At 42.8% G+C, this 16606-nt stretch overlaps 1 protein-coding gene across 1 annotated transcript in view; it reads right to left on the bottom strand.

The window, feature by feature from the left end:
• Positions 1-16606, bottom strand: part of LOC126413083 (myrosinase 1-like) — a 112599-nt gene that overhangs the window by 80800 nt on the left and 15193 nt on the right. The window contains exons 2-4 of the mRNA XM_050082980.1: positions 13676-13809; positions 3923-4057; positions 3055-3177 (exon numbers count right to left, since the gene is read on the bottom strand). Coding sequence (XP_049938937.1) covers positions 3055-3177; positions 3923-4057; positions 13676-13809 — 392 coding nt within the window. The remainder of the gene's footprint in view (positions 1-3054; positions 3178-3922; positions 4058-13675; positions 13810-16606) is intronic.

The raw sequence follows: 16606 nt of genomic DNA, 5'->3' as shown, positions 1-16606 counted from the left end.
ATACTGACTCACAGGAACTATCTGCTCCAATTTCGCTACAAGACAAGCTACTTCTAGCAGTAAGAAACACCCCACCACCAACTGTGTTTAGCCTGTCCTTTTGGAACACTGGCAGGTTCTTCGCTAAAACTTCGACTGAGCTTACCTCTGGTGGCGTTCAATGCCTATAGCGATTTGAGCATCAGCGCTTTCTATCATCGCTTGGAGCTCTGGTACTTTCTCAACACAGCTACGACAATTTAAACCCTTATACCGATATTTCCTGTATGTACCTTCCTCCTATGTTCGAACTACATCCTTTGAGACTGGAGCCCTTTTTGTATATCACCGAGACCGTCTAACCTAAAAAGCCGCCTAGTCAACACCACACAGCCCCTGCTACCCGTATAGCCGCCTCTTGCGTGTAGTGGACTCCTGAACTATTAAGCAGAAACCGAAACCCAACCACCCTATGGTGTAAGTCGAGAAATCTGTAGTTTACTCGGTCTCAGAACCATTTGATCCTCTGGCTGAAGTCTTCCACTCGACTCCGTACCAAAGGTCCGCAATCGGTCCTGTCGACTATGCTGCAAATGATGAGCTCTGCTTACATCTCGCAAGCAAGAGAGTTAGCTTTTACCACTTCTTTTAGTTGCTAAAAGTCAGATAGAATCTCTTCCGATCCAAAATGACACGCATCATTGGTGCTGTTGTGAGGCACCACCTGCAGTTGGCTGCTCCCTGTGCTCTTCACGGCATCCGGAAGGACCCTTTCCAAGTCTGGAATGACCATCCGGTACGCAAACGGAGTGCACATTGGCTTTATTCCCGTCTTTGGCAACCTTGTCCCTAAGGGGCCCCATAACGCGTCTTACATTGAAACTCCCAAATACTAATAATCCCACCTTTTATGATTGCCCGGGTTGCAGACTCAAAATAGATTCCGATGGCAACAACACAACCATTATATGTTAAAAATGACGAAATTCCTCTAGCTGTAATAAGGTGTTGGTTTTATTGGCGACTAGTTTCGATGTTGTTGCAGCATCATCTTCAGGCCCATACTTGTTGACAGCAACTGTATGTGTCTAACACTAGTAGTCAGTGGTGAGATAGGTGTGTTCCATGCGGAAGTCAGGTGGGAACTCACCACTGACTACTAGTGTTAGACACATACGGTTGGTGTCAACTAGTATGGGCCTGAAGATGATGTTGTAACAACATCGAAACTACACTCCTGGAAATGGAAAAAAGAACACATTGACACCGGTGTGTCAGACCCACCATACTTGCTCCGGACACTGCGAGGGGGCTGTACAAGCAATGATCACACGCACGGCACAGCGGACACACCAGGAACCGCGGTGTTGGCCGTCGAATGGCGCTAGCTGCGCAGCATTTGTGCACCGCCGCCGTCAGTGTCAGCCAGTTTGCCGTGGCATACGGAGCTCCATCGCAGTCTTTAACACTGGTAGCATGCCGCGACAGCGTGGACGTGAACCGTATGTGCAGTTGACGGACTATGAGCGAGGGCGTATAGTGGGCATGCGGGAGGCCGGGTGGACGTACCGCCGAATTGCTCAACACGTGGGGCGTGAGGTCTCCACAGTACATCGATGTTGTCGCCAGTGGTCGGCGGAAGGTGCACGTGCCCGTCGACCTGGGACCGGACCGCAGCGACGCACGGATGCACGCCAAGACCGTAGGATCCTCCGCAGTGCCGTAGGGGACCGCACCGCCACTTCCCAGCAAATTAGGGACACTGTTGCTCCTGGGGTATCGGCGAGGACCATTCGCAACCGTCGCCATGAAGCTGGGCTACGGTCCCGCACACCGTTAGGCCGTCTTCCGCTCATGCCCCAACATCGTGCAGCCCGCCTCCAGTGGTGTCGCGACAGGCGTGAATGGAGGGACGAATGGAGACGTGTCGTCTTCAGCGATGAGAGTCGCTTCTGCCTTGGTGCCAATGATGGTCGTATGCGTGTTTGGCGCCGTGCAGGTGAGCGCCACAATCAGGACTGCATACGACCGAGGCACACAGGGCCAACACCCGGCATCATGGTGTGGGGAGCGATCTCCTACACTGGCCGTACACCACTGGTGATCGTCGAGGGGACACTGAATAGTGCACGGTACATCCAAACCGTCCTCGAACCCATCGTTCTACCATTCCTAGACCGGCAAGGGAACTTGCTGTTCCAACAGGACAATGCACGTCCGCATGTATCCCGTGCCACCCAACGTGCTCTAGAAGGTGTAAGTCAACTATCCTGGCCAGCAAGATCTCCGGATCTGTCCCCCATTGAGCATGTTTGGGACTGGATGAAGCGTCGTCTCACGCGGTCTGCACGTCCAGCACGAACGCTGGTCCAACTGAGGCGCCAGGTGGAAATGGCATGGCAAGCCTTTCCACAGGACTACATCCAGCATCTCTACGATCGTCTCCATGGGAGAATAGCAGCCTGCATTGCTGCGAAAGGTGGATATACACTGTACTAGTGCCGACATTGTGCATGCTCTGTTGCCTATGTCTATGTGCCTGTGGTTCTGCCAGTGTGATCATGTGATGTATCTGACCCCAGGAATGTGTCAATAAAGTTTCCCCTTCCTGGGACAATGAATTCACGGTGTTCTTATTTCAATTTCCAGGAGTGTAGTTGCCAATAAAGCCAACATCTTAATACAGCTGGAGGAATTTCGTCATTTTTTAACATATATTATACTAGCTGACGTCCAAAATCGTCCATTCCTATTATGGATATACGAAGAACATAACCATTAGTTAGAAGATATATTTAACGTCGTTGTTAGTTGAAAATACTACCGATTTCTTTTATGCACGATAGCGTGATACTGTACGAAATCTCTGGTATTTTTCAGGCAAAAGTTATAATAAAGATATTTCGCACCTGATGATAATGGTATAACCGTTGCCAACTTTCACAGTCGAAATACAAATCGTATTACTCACACAAAATCTATAATATTTTTATCTATATTAACAGTATGTGTAGCAACAACGTTGATCATGACGAATCGAATGGTTATTCATTAGTTTTCTCTCGTTACACTCACCCTATCGCCGAAGTTCTCGAAGAGCACTCTTGCGTACTCGACGAAGTAGTCTGCCAGAATTGGATTTGGCCATCCACCAATGTACTGCAGCGCTTGAGGAAGATCCCAGTGGTACATCGTCACCTGCAAAAGAAACGTACTTGACGTAGGTCTTTCCTCGGCGTTCGTCATTCACGTAGCTTTCCGATGGGGGAAATGACAGTAAACAAAACATCGGTACCAGTGTATCAAAGCACAACAGTGTTCATGAACTCAGCCCTTAGACAAATTGAAGGAAAAATCTGCGCAACACCCTCCAAGGGAGATCTAAAAGATGTCTCCCCTGGCATCTCTCCATTTCTACGGAAATTTATAATTACGAAAAGTCGTAATATATAACTTTCCTAACGTTGTGAAACAACAAGTTCCGAAAATTTGTGGTATGAGAGCAATGTATTTCCTGAAGGTATTATCAGTGTTCATTTTGTCAGTTAGTCGAAATCCTTATAGAGTACTCGTGTTGTGAGAAATGGAATTATATAACAATCAAAGAACGCCAATGATGTACATGTTGCTGTGAACTTCGCTTATAACGTTGCAGGTTTTTTTTTTTTTCACTTTAATAAAATTACCGTACCGTAACACCACAAACATATTCCGTGACAACAAAAATTACACCATGTAAAAAATAATTTTTCCACCAAATGTTCGCTCGTAACATTACAAATGAGAGGATACAGCATCATTCTAGCTTCACAGTAACGTAATAATTCAACGTGCATGTCGACAAAAAGGTGTCAAGTCGGGGTAGAAATGTGTAACCGCCAGGTAGCAATCACTTCGAATTACAGTTCCTTTGGATTGTATTGAAATAAGTTCAAGTACTCACCAGCGGTTGGATCCCATTTTCCAGCAGCAGATCGATGAGGCTGTTGTAGTAATCGAGACCTGCCTGATTAATCACATCTGTATCGCCATTTGGCAAAATTCTAGCCCAAGAAATAGAGAAACGATACACATTTGCCTGGAACAGAACAAAAATATGATGTGTGTTACTCCGAAACGAACAGCAGTCATATATTTTCGTAAACTCTAAGTTATTAGTATAACTACAAGACTGATTAAAGTTATTGACCCGAAGACTTCCGTCCACACTTTTAGATCCCAAGTCTACTGCAATTCTAAGATTTTCAGGTAAATTGAAATTGGTGAATTCAGCGCAAATGTATACCATCGTAGCAGTAAATGAGTTTCCGAGGCACCTCAAAGACACGAAGAGAGTCAGAGCGGAGTTAAAGTGATCGCCTTCGGTACTGCAATGCACGCCCAGCCTATGCGATATGCCATACACGATCTGTTTATCCCTTTCATCCGCCGAAAGGTCAACCAGCGTACGAATATTCTTCAATCCAATGGTGCCATCATGCATGCAGACCCCTCATTCAAATCATTCCGCGATCAGCTCATATTGCAGAAACTACATGAATCGTTGTCGCATATGCCTTCGAGACACTTCTCCATTTCACCAGTTTTATTTCTCATTTGGTACGAGGCGTTCAGCGTCTCTAAATGATCAGATGAACATGCGTAATTTGTCGGTCTTTTAACGTTCGGAACTTCGACCACCTGCTGACGTTTTCCAGTTGTATTTATTTCAGAGCTTTTGTCCACTAGATATTCGTTTCACAATTTCCATTTATATGAAATGGGTGTCCCATGTAATGTGGACAGTGGTTAAAAGCATCGAAACAAGGTTTACGAAAAGCTATAGTGGCGTACGCAAAGGGACGAAAATTGGTGTTAATATTAGTAAGTTTTGTCTCTTGAGATTTTTTTTGTACGAAAAACAATATATTTTTCTTTGCATCCTTTATACTTTGAAATGGCGTTCTTGGTTACGTGTTTGTTTGCGTTACTCGGAGTTGTAACTTCTCGGAAAAATAGCAGAGAGAAAAGAGAAAACACTGAAAATGTGACGCTACCAGACTATCATATGATTGCCTGTCTTATCGCTTAAACTGTGCAAATATTGTGTTCTGCCGGGGCGTGATTCAAATTCATCTCCAGAAAACTTCCCATGCATTTACAGGAAATGTTTCAATGCAAACATTCGTGAGGCTCTCTTTTAAGATCTACACGATGGTGTCACAAATTTCATCGTTCTCCTTAGAAAAGTACAACTGCTTCGATATCTACCAGTTTAAAATTTTTTTATTTCAGCAGAGACCATACAATAGTCACAAAAGTGTCGTAAAATAAAAACATGAACACCAACATGCCAGCAGCAATTTCATCTTAACATTAGTGCAATTTTCACAACAGAACGATGATAAGAGTGTGAAGGAGAATGGTAATTTCGTTATATAAATTTAAAAACGCAAAATTACGTTCCAGGGTTCGAACCGGGCCAGTTCCAAAGGAAGATGACATCCACACCAACTCATAATTTAAACCTGGACAACGGTGTCGTTTACAAAGATAGGTTCTTAATATAATGTAAAAACACAAACAGACGTTCTGGTTTTCGAACCGAGCTAATTCCATGAGAGGAAAAGATCCACACAGTTTTCAGTTCAGAGTTGGCTAGTGGCGTCATTTAAATAGTTCGCGAGCAGCTGATATCTACATACATCAAACCAGTGAAGTGAAGCCGTTACACTTGAATGGAGCAGATAGCGCCTCGCAACCAGTTTTCTGTGGAAGACCGCCTATGTTGCCGAGTACTTAGTACATGTCACTATGACGTGGTCGAGTTCCACTACCGTCGTTTTGTCCTAATCACAGTGTTTAGAAGCGATGATTTTCAACCGGTAGAGGTGGGTGGGGTAAAACCCGTGTGCTAGCCGCATGTGGATGAGAGAGGTCACATGGCGCCTACTAAGCTTCATCGAGGTGAACCCTGGTCGTGAGGCCGGCCGGTGTGGCCGAGCGGTTCTAGGCGCTTCAGTCTGGAACAGCGCGACCGCTACGGTCGCAGGTTCCAATCCTGCCTCGAGCATGGATGTTTGTGATGTCCTTAGGTCAGTTAGGTTTAAGTAGTTTTAAGTTCTAGGGGACTGATGACCTCAGATGTTGAGTCCCATAGTGCTCAGAGCCATTTGAACCTGGTCGCGAAGAGACGTCCGGTTGTGCGGTCGTCAGGTGGCCGCCCTTAAAGTGTTGGGATACGTGCCATTGACAGTTCCAGTCGTGATAAACAGCTTTCTTGGCCATCGAGTGTCCAATGTCCGTGCGTGTGTTATGGCCACTAAGACATTTCTGTTAGTCTGTTTGCCAAACACCGGCTCGTAGTTTCCGCAACACGCTTTGGGAGACAGTGAGAATCAATACGAGCTGGAAAGTTTGCGTGCCATACTAAATTGCCCCTGATAGCCAGTAACACCGCCGTGTAGGTAGGCTGTTCAGGCAGCAGTGAAAACATTTCGTATATGTCGCTAAAGAGGCTAAATGAGCCGTAACCCACTTCAGCCTCACTTTAGAGGCATCCGTATAGATGCAAGTACACTGTGGCTATCGTCGGGTAAGAAAGTGTTGCAATTCGTGCTTAATGTTCGTTCCCGTTCTGAAATCAGATGAGAAGTACGACACCGGGGCTGCGATATAGAAAGCGAAAGCAAGGGAGTTTCGAGTCTTGTAAGAAGTAGCGGTAAAAGATGTCACCACCCCTCATAGGTGTGAAATAGTAAGGGGGTTCGGTTTGTCCGTCGTCTGCGTGGTGTCTACGTGGGCCCCCATAGCTGAATCGCCGCCTCCAGGGAGAACACCTGCCGATGTATGGAGAGCGGCATTGCAGTCGCTTTCACCAATGTTACGTTTGTGGATGTTGATTTCATTGCTCCAAGAACAAAACGAAGCACCCTATGATGGAGGACATCGAGTTTAAGCCAAGTTGATTTCGCCGCGTTGCCGTAGACGATGCTGCCATAATCGAAGACAGTGCAGAACAAGAGCTTATGCAAACAGGACTGTCGGTTTCGTCCCCCACCCCCTACCAATCTCTGTTAACGGTATTACTTACACTGAAAATACTAGTCACTTGACAGAAACATTTTTGCTGTGTCTTGAATCGTTTGTAAAATATCAGGGGTACGCAGGAGAATTAGGAGGCACTTTAACTGTTCCTTTCAATAAGCTCATAATTACTGTTACGTGAGATACACGGATTTAGCTCAAACACATGTGTAAATTTGTTAACAGTAGCAATACTATCGTTCGCCTTCGTAGTTGAGCTGTGAATGCAGAGAAGCCGAGGACCAGTTCCTGGTTCTGCAAGCGAATTTTCCATGATAGGAGGATTGAAACAAGGTCCACTCAGCTTCATGATACTGAGGAGCTACACTCTCTGTCAGAAGTATCCGGATATCCTGATATAATGTGGAAATGGCGACTAGACGTCACTAGAGGTGGACACGTATGAAAGGAGACGGGTGTATTGTGTCATCAGTAGAGAAGCAGTAACAGCAAATGGGTCCAATATGACAGCTCAGCAACTTCGAGCGTGGACTGGTCATTGGGTGTGACGCGAGTAACAAATATGTCAGAAACTGTTGCTGATATGATTGTGAAGTCGAAACGCGGAGGAAGACTCACAGCTAAACCAAGACCATACAGACATCATAGCACAAACGGACAGGGATGGTCGAGAAGTGCGTAGTGTCGTTGTAAACGATCAAATAAATCGTGAGCTCCAAAGAGCTACCAGCAGTGCAGCTATCACAAGGACCGTGCGTTGTGGGTTTAGAAGCAATGGGCTACAACTTTCGAGCAGCTCACTTATTAAGTGATAAGTAACGTTTGGGAAGGTGGAAAGAGCAAATCCACTGGGAAGTAGATGGCAGCAAGCGAGTGATTTGAAGTGATAAATCACGTTACACCTTGCTGCAACCCCATGGAAGATTTACAGTTTGGCGAACATCGGAAGAAAGTTACCTAATGTTACGTGCATTGCAACAGTGACGTCCAAAGGAAGTGGTTTTACAATATGAGGGTACTTTTCGTGGGTATGGTGTGATTCCCTTATTTCGCTTAAGTAAACGCTAGACCCTGAAGGAAGTGACACTTTTTACAGCATTGTGTGCTGCGTACGTTAGAGAAACAGTTCTGAGATAACGGTTACTTATATCAGCATGACAGTGCACCATGTTGCAAAACAGCGGACAGTGACATTCCTGATATCGACTGCCTGGCCGGACTCAAGACCTGAACGGTTAGTTAGAAGGTCGACTTCGGCCCAGACCACAACATTCATGACTACATTCTCTGTTTTCGGCTCTCGAGGAAGAATGTCGTGCCATCCCTCCACAGCCATTCAGACACCTGTTTGAAAGCAGAGATTAACCTGTCATAAAGGCGAAGGGTGGGCCCACGTCGTATCCTTTTTTTCCTTTTTCCTTCTTCTTTCCCTGGTGTCTTTAATCCGCATCGACGCAGCGTGGGCGTGGTTATTAGCGGATTTGGTCCTATGTCCTTCCTGTCGCGATCCTGTATGCAGCAGAATGGAATATGTCTACGCTAGCTATCGGCGTGAAGTGCCATTGATGTAAAAGTGAGCAAAAGTTTTTCGGATTTTTTGAGTCCTCTAACTGAGACGGCACTTCGCTGCCATTACGGTATTCACCTACTGGATTGTGGGGAACCGCCTAAAAAATACATCCAGGCAGATCGGACCAATGATCCTCGCCGTTAAACCGCAAGGCAGATTCCCTCCGGGCCTTACGCACCTCCCCGTCCCGGAAGAAGTGCTTTAACACGCAAGTCTATCCGGGTGGGTGGCCAGTAAAAGGTGTCTGCAGACTTTGGTCTGATAATATACCTGAATGATAAGTAGCGGTTCTAATGTTTGGAAGGCCGAAAGAAATTTAAGTGGAAAACTACGTTATACCCCCTAGACTCTGATAGAAGATAAATTGTTGTGCAATAAATAAAGAATTGTGAACCATGTACCTAATGGATTATGTGAGAATGGCTCCAGGGTCCACACACGTGTATAGTCCTTCCACGATAAATGGTGCGGATCCTCATCTGACTGCGTCATTCCTACGGATTCAACGGGAGAAGTGGTGCATCGCTACGGCACCGGACACGCATTCGGCAGGGTTACTGTTTAAAACCTGGATGGGCAATCAGTTTCAATTTTTTGTGGAGTACGTAGTTTGGTTAAGGGAGAATTTTGGAGTGGTTCGTTTGGAAAGGTCACAGTCGGTTTCTTTCTGCAGTCCACGTCTGTGCTCAATCTGTAACAAACTTGACGTGACCTGATAGTCTCGTCTCCTTTCCTATAATTACAATGACAATTTAAAAGTTGTTGAACGAAGAATTTTCTGTCAATATAAATCGTAAAGCCTGAGCAAAAGGCAGCTATCATTTTTAACAGTTCTCTATAATATTCATTCTAGAAACGGAATATTTTGTTTTGTCCAATTCACAAGCAAGTGAATAGTTTCGGCTGTTTTGGCCGTTCGCCATCATCAGATCTCGATGCTGACTTTCTGAATTTATAAATGATCTGTAACCTTTGCTACCGCACCAGTTTGTGCCACCATCCACGTGGCTAGATCATCTGTTTGTAGCCACCTGCAAGGAAAAATTACAACCCACACTGGTAAATGTCGTTCGCTCAGCCTCCACCAGTCTTCTGAGTGTCATATCACAACACTCACTCAGACTTGTGTACCTTTCTGCGCATATTGGCATATTCTTTAATTAATGGGTAACAGTACGACTGCAAAAACTGAGTCCTTTGCCCCCCCGCCTCACTTCCTCCCCCACCCGACCGATCCCTTAAACATTGACACCGAAGCGAACTCAAGCAAACGCAACGCGCAACAGCGGACGTGAATTCTCTCTGGTGTAAACGTTTGTGTTCGAGCGAATTTCGCAAGTGTTCGCTTGTGATCCGCTGGGCGTCGGTTTTAGAGCGAACCATCAAAGGAAGTTCGCTTTCTCTCCACTGCGGCGCTAGGTTCGATGATAGACATAGTGCAGTCGCTTTGCCGCAATGTGATGTTTTTCCCTCGCGAGCAGTTGATTGTGTTGTTTATTGTGTTTTTGCGGTGATGGAGTTGTTGGCAGAAAACGTACTTCTCTTGATAGTAGAGTACAGATCCCACAGGTACTAATGTGATCCCAAAGAACCACAGCTATCCTCCCTTCTTCTGACCTAGATCGTCGATAATTCTGGGTACTGCTTTGAAATTTTCGGTTCAGCTGCAGCTATGAGAAGTGTTTGTCTTTAAAAATTGAACTTCAGCTGTCTGTTAATGAATGTCAGAATTCAGTAGAAGAATAGACTCATCAATTTTGTTCTTGAGAAGTCTTTGGTACAATGTTATTGTATAATAAGACAGCAGTTTACAATTCCTTTTACCTATACAGCACTAGCCTCTTATTTACAAACACATGAACTGCGGATAGTTCATGCATGCCATGAGGGCACCACCTAGGAGGGTGGTATAGGTATAGTCGCGTGGGAGATATTGACATTACCTGCATTTGTTCGCCTATAGCATCACAAAGATGAATTATACCTTCAGTGAAATGTAAATCTAACAGCTGAATGTAACTGCATGCAGACAATGAGGGAAGAAACAACTTTTAACCATTGAACACACATGCCACCAGACATTAGTGCTACCACCCTCACATGGAACACAAATGAGTGAGATTAGTACGTCATGCACAAGGCTCCGTCCAAATGCCATGTACAGTGACAGAATAGTCACGGCTCTGGATGGCTTCCCACCGTCTGTGGCACCTCGTGTAGTACATGAAACTTCTAGAGCCATCAATATTTGGTCACAGTTCGGTGCAAAAACTACTCGGTGTCTCTACACCAACTGCTCATAGTTGTTTTCCCTTTGTTGGTCTTTGAGTATCAAGTGAGTACATAAAATACATGACCAAGTTTGTTCCTCACAGTTCCTTAACCTCATTTTTGATTTTCAGACGCCGTTATTTCGTTTTCCGATATAATGTCTGTAGATCAAATTTATTTTGTGCTTCAGTGACATTCGTTTCAGTTTCATTAGTGTAACATACTACACATTTTCTTTGCACTTACTTTTCACCAACATTATCTCTGATATATTGCCTGGCGTTATCATTAGTCTTTCCTTCTTCGTTACAATTAGAGCTACTGCATTTTTCTTAGAAACAATACCTCCGAATTCACCAAATATTTTCTCTAAATATGTGTAAGTTTAACTTTCTAGTTAATGTTATTGAAAGTACCGAACCTAATTCTACCTTCATTTGCAATACACACTGAGGAGACAAAAGTCATGGTAAATGGCGATAGTATCGCCTATACAAAGTATGAAAGCGCAGAGTATTGGCGGAACTATCATTTGTACTCAGGTGATTCACGTTAAAAGGTTTCAGACGTGATAATGGCGGTACTACTGGAATTAAAAGACTTTGAACGCGGAATGGTAGTTGGAGCTAGATGCATGGGATTCCCATTTCGAAAATCGTTAGGTAACTGAATATTTCGAGATCCACAGTATCAAGAGTGTGCCACTAATACCAAGATTCAGATCACGATGAACAACGCAGTGGCCGATAGCCTTCACATAACGACTGAGAGCAGCGACGTTTGTGTAGAGTTGTCAGTGCTAACAGACAAGCAGTGATGCCTGAAATAACCACAGAAATCAATGTAGGACCTACGACGAACGTATCCTTTAGAAGAGTGTGGCGAAATTTGGCATTAATTGGCTATGGCACCTGTCGAGTGCCTTTGCTACCAGCACTATATCGTATGCAGACCCTCTCCTGGGCTTATGACCATATCGGTTGGACCCCAGCCGAATCGAACACCGTGGCCTGGTCAGATGAGTCCTGATTTTAGTTGGTAAAAGGCTATAGTAGATTAGACTGTGGCGTGGACCCCCACCATGCCATGGACCCAAATTGTCAACAAGGCACTGAGCAAGTTATTGGTGAGTCCATAATGGAGTGGACTGTGTTCACCTGGAATGGTCTGGGTCCTCTGGTCAAACTGAACCCATCATTGACATAGAATGTTTATGTTCGGCTAACTAAAGGCTTTTTTCAGCCATTCAGGGCTTAATGTTCCCAAACAATGATGTGATTACAGTGGCGACAATTGTTCGCGATTGGTTTGAAGAACATTTAGGACAATTCGAGCGAAACATCTGGCCACCGAGATCTCCCGTCATGAACCTCATCTAACATATATGGGACATGATAAGAGGTTAATTAGTGGGCAAAATCCTGCACCAACGAGTCTTTCGCAACTATGGACGGCTATAGAGGTAGCAAAGCTCAGTATTTCTGTAGGGGACTTCCCACTAGTTGTTGAGTCCCTGCAGCACTACGACGGCAAAGAGGATATCCGGAACGGTATTAGGAGGTATCCCATGACTTCTTTCACCTCAGGGAATAGTTTTCACTTTGATTTTCATTTACAATATGTAGCTGTAATTTTGCTATTCATCAGCATGAGAACAGGAAAGAGGCAAGCAGCTTTTCAGAACGGCACACAAAACGTGTCAACAATTAGTAAGCTACTCGTAAAATACAAAGATGCCGTCATTAGAGCGCATATCTTGAAATAAACCCTAATTCATTAGTTATGGCTGAATTTCATCTTCGGAGGAAAGGTTTCAGTTTGTACTGAACTGTATCACCATTTGCTCTCTTACACACGATCGATTTTTAACACCGAGGCAGTTATCAAGTATAGCTCAGTATAAAGTAAAAGAATGTCTTAGAACTATGTTGACGAAGTATAAATTAGTTATACAAATTAAAAGGACATTAGAAATAAGCTGGTGATATCTTCCCGGAATGTGAAGTGTAGAATTAGCTACACGTAAAAAATGGCAAATATTGCATCGAAATCTGCCACTACATCAAGGGATACACAAAATAAGTTAAATAATTCACTAAATTACATTTCAAGCATCGTGAATCTATTTAGGCGCAAGGCGAACTGGTTTAAGATGACAAGATTCGTTGGTTAAATATCGGACAGTAAGTGACACAGGTATCAGCAGATGGCAGTAAGGACGAAAGACAGAAGAGCATTGTGTGAAAACAGCTTTTCATACAACTGCAATTTAAAACGTGATACAAAATACACGACATGTCAAAATGTTTCATTGACAGTTAACGGCAAGCATAATATAGTAGAGCAATTTAAATATAACAGTCAACTTTAAGATCATATTGGAGGAAATGTCAAACAAGCTAATCAACGATAGCTAGTGAATCGACAAGTCGATGGATATTCACACGCGGATAACCTGCTCGCCAGACGCGAGAGATTACTAAGCCCTAAGCCCTGTTGTTTATAGGCCGAATCATGCTCTACAGTTGCGGATGCCCTGTGACTTCATGGTCATAATTTTGAAACTGCTGTTATGTGTTCTCAGTTGCTTGTAATTCGAATATTATGTGCTAAACACATACCGACATTAGATTGCGTCGTTTACGACCCATCAAAACAAAATATTGTATACTAAACTACAGCGGTTCAAATTATTTCTGGAAAAATAATTAATGTGGCTGAAGTGTTCAACTCTACACATAATCATGGTGTTATGTATAAGTGCTTGACAGTATTTGACGTCAAGACAAGGGATGGAGCAAGCTGCTGCAGTTTTTTCTCCATACTCACATTCAAATTCTTCAGAGCCTGTACGTCTTCCGCGTACTTGTGGTACGAGTCGCAGGCCACATCCCCGTTGTCACCGTTGGTGCCATACTCCGGATGTTCGTGAAACATCCGATCCCATATATTCTCCCCCTTGCCTGTAAAATACGAAAGACTAGATCAAAGATGTCTAACAAGCAGCTGTCATTCAGAGATATCCCTCTCCGTGAGGGAGAATACGACGATTGATTACTACTGTTGGAAACAAACTGAACAAAATAATTAAAATCTCAGAAATAAGTAGTTTGTGTTACATATCCCAATATGCTTTCTGAAGGCACAGGCAGACAAATGGGTGGAACGAATGTGTTTGTGTGCCACCGCCAATACGGTTCCATCGACGTACGTTCACAGTCTCGCTGTATTGAGAGTTTTTATCGTCCTTTATGCCAACTATGCCATACACCCCACGCCACGCCACCTCGGCTACATGATAGTGCAATGGTTGGCAGGTGAATTAGCTTTAGAAGCGGGACTGCGAAGATTCCCATGTCCAGTAACACGTTGGTGATTTATTCTAAGGAGTTCCTAGTTCAGTTCCTTTTCTGGAGGAGCCTGTAAATACCTGGGTCTCGCAATAGCCGCTAAAGGTCAATATTCTCTTGTTAAACTAGGAACGTGACTTAATAGGTTCCTTTCGTACACGTAACCCAAGCATCACCTTTAATTTCGTAGTGAAAGCCGTTATTAACGTCAGTCATTTGCTTAATCATAACTTACAGACAATTAATTACATATTCCATAGACCATTCGAACTATTCTTTTGTGGAAATTATGTGGAACTAGTCAGTTTACAGGTTTAAATGGTATATGATTAGTATTAACATCAACACATTATTTTTTATTCCTGCTTTCTTTCATTGCCTGCCAGTTTCGAAATAGAAACTTTTCCAATGGCATGGAAGGAGTTGCCCAAGAGATATTGTTTTAGGTTATAATTTAAAATTTTCTTTCCTCCCCGTCAGACATGGTACTGGGCAAAGGATCAGACATTTTTGTTGCTACATATTGAACGCCTTTCTGGGCTACAGACAGCTTCAGTAATTAGTCAAGTTTTCCTATACTGTTGTAGGTATGGACAACACAATTATTTTCAAATTTTAATGGATTATTTGCTACAGACAGCTTCAGTAATTAGTCACGTTTTCCTATACTGTTGTAGGTATGGACAACACAATTATTTTCGAATTTTAGTGGATTATTTGCGACGAATTTCATTAGCGAATATATGTTTAGTGTTACTGCGGTTAAACTGCATAACTCTTTGAAGAGATGGCTACATGACGAACGCAGGTGAACGCCACATGTAACTCTTACTGTTCGCTTTTGTTCAACCCTCGCTTATTTCTAAGTGATAGGTTACCCCAAAAAATTATTAGATAAGACATTACTCAGTGGAAATATCCAAAATACGTCAGAAGATTGACTACATAGTTTTCGAGACTATCTATTACACGAGGAGCTAAAGTAAATGAAGTAAATTGTCTGAGAAGCCCAGAAACAGGGCTTCAGTGTTTCAGTTCAAGTTTTCATCATTATGTACATCCAAAAAGAAAGGACCATTCTACACTATTTTCTGCTTATCTTCTACATCAATTTTTGGTATGACTTTGTTGCGCAGAACTAAATATAGTGTGTTTTCTTTTGAAAATTCAGGGAGAATCCATTTTCAAAGAACGACTTAATAATTCTTTGTAAAACATCATTAGAAACCTCTTCTGTTGTTTGCTCTCTAATGAGATGTGTCATAACGTTATATCACCTGCAAAAAGTACCAATTTTGTTTGTTGAATGTTAAGTGGAACTCATTCACACGTATAAGGAACAAGAATGGATCCAAGATTTAACCCTGAGGAACTCCCTTTGTGATTTCTACCACCACTAAAATTTTCTAACTTTCAAACAATGTCTGAATTATTCAGCATAACTGTTCGCATTTTGTTTGTAAAGTATGGTACGAACTATTTGTTTGTTAAGCCATAAGTTCCGTAAAATTTAAGTTTTCCTTAGAGTGTAATATGATCTACACAATCAAATGCCTTAGAAACATCACAAAAGGTATCAAATGGCAACATTTTATAATTTAAGGCTTGTAAAATTTCGTGTGTGTGTGTGTGTGTGTGTGTGTGTGTGTGTGTGTGTGTGTGTGTGTGTAAATAGCATTTTTAGTTATGTTGCCCTTGTTGAATCCAAACTATGATGTGCTAAGCAAATTGTCCGTATATATTCGTGAGATATATGCTTTTTCGAGTATATCAGAAAAGGATTTCAGTAAGGAAACTGGTCGATAATTTATTAAGTTTTTCTTGTCAAATTTCTTACAAAGAGGCTTAACAATTGCATAATTTACCCAGTCTGGAAAAAGTCCCTGTGCTAGTGATTAGTTACATATGTTACTAAGGGCCTTATATACAGAGTTTGAAAAACTTCTCACAATTCTGTTTGAAATTCCATCACCACCATATGAGCCTTTGTTTTTCAGAATTTTTGTTATTCTGTTAATTTCATTCAAGGATCTTGAAACCACTTATAATTGCTTAAAGTTTCCTGGAATAACATTTTTGGTATATTCTCTTGCTACTTCAACTGAAAATTTAAAACCATTTATACTGTTACATGTAGAGAGTGATTGCTAAAAGCGTTTGAAACCTGCGAATTAATAGTCAGAACATTGTAATTTAGTTTAATTGTTATGCAATCTTGTTCACTGACTGGCTGTCCTCTCTGCCTTTTGGTAATGTCCTATATACCAAATTATGCAACAAGTTGCAAAAAAATTTTAAAATTGCGATATTAATTTATTTTATTGATGACTAGTTCCGAGTCTAAGATCATTATCAAATCATCCACTAAGATAATGAGCTTAGGCTCGAAACTAGTCATCAATAAAGAAAT

Source organism: Schistocerca serialis, chromosome 7 (genome assembly GCF_023864345.2).
Source record: "Schistocerca serialis cubense isolate TAMUIC-IGC-003099 chromosome 7, iqSchSeri2.2, whole genome shotgun sequence".
NCBI lineage: Eukaryota > Metazoa > Arthropoda > Insecta > Orthoptera > Acrididae > Schistocerca > Schistocerca serialis.
The sequence above is the reverse complement of the archived record's forward strand: the minus strand, read 5'-3'. Positions and strand labels throughout refer to the sequence as shown.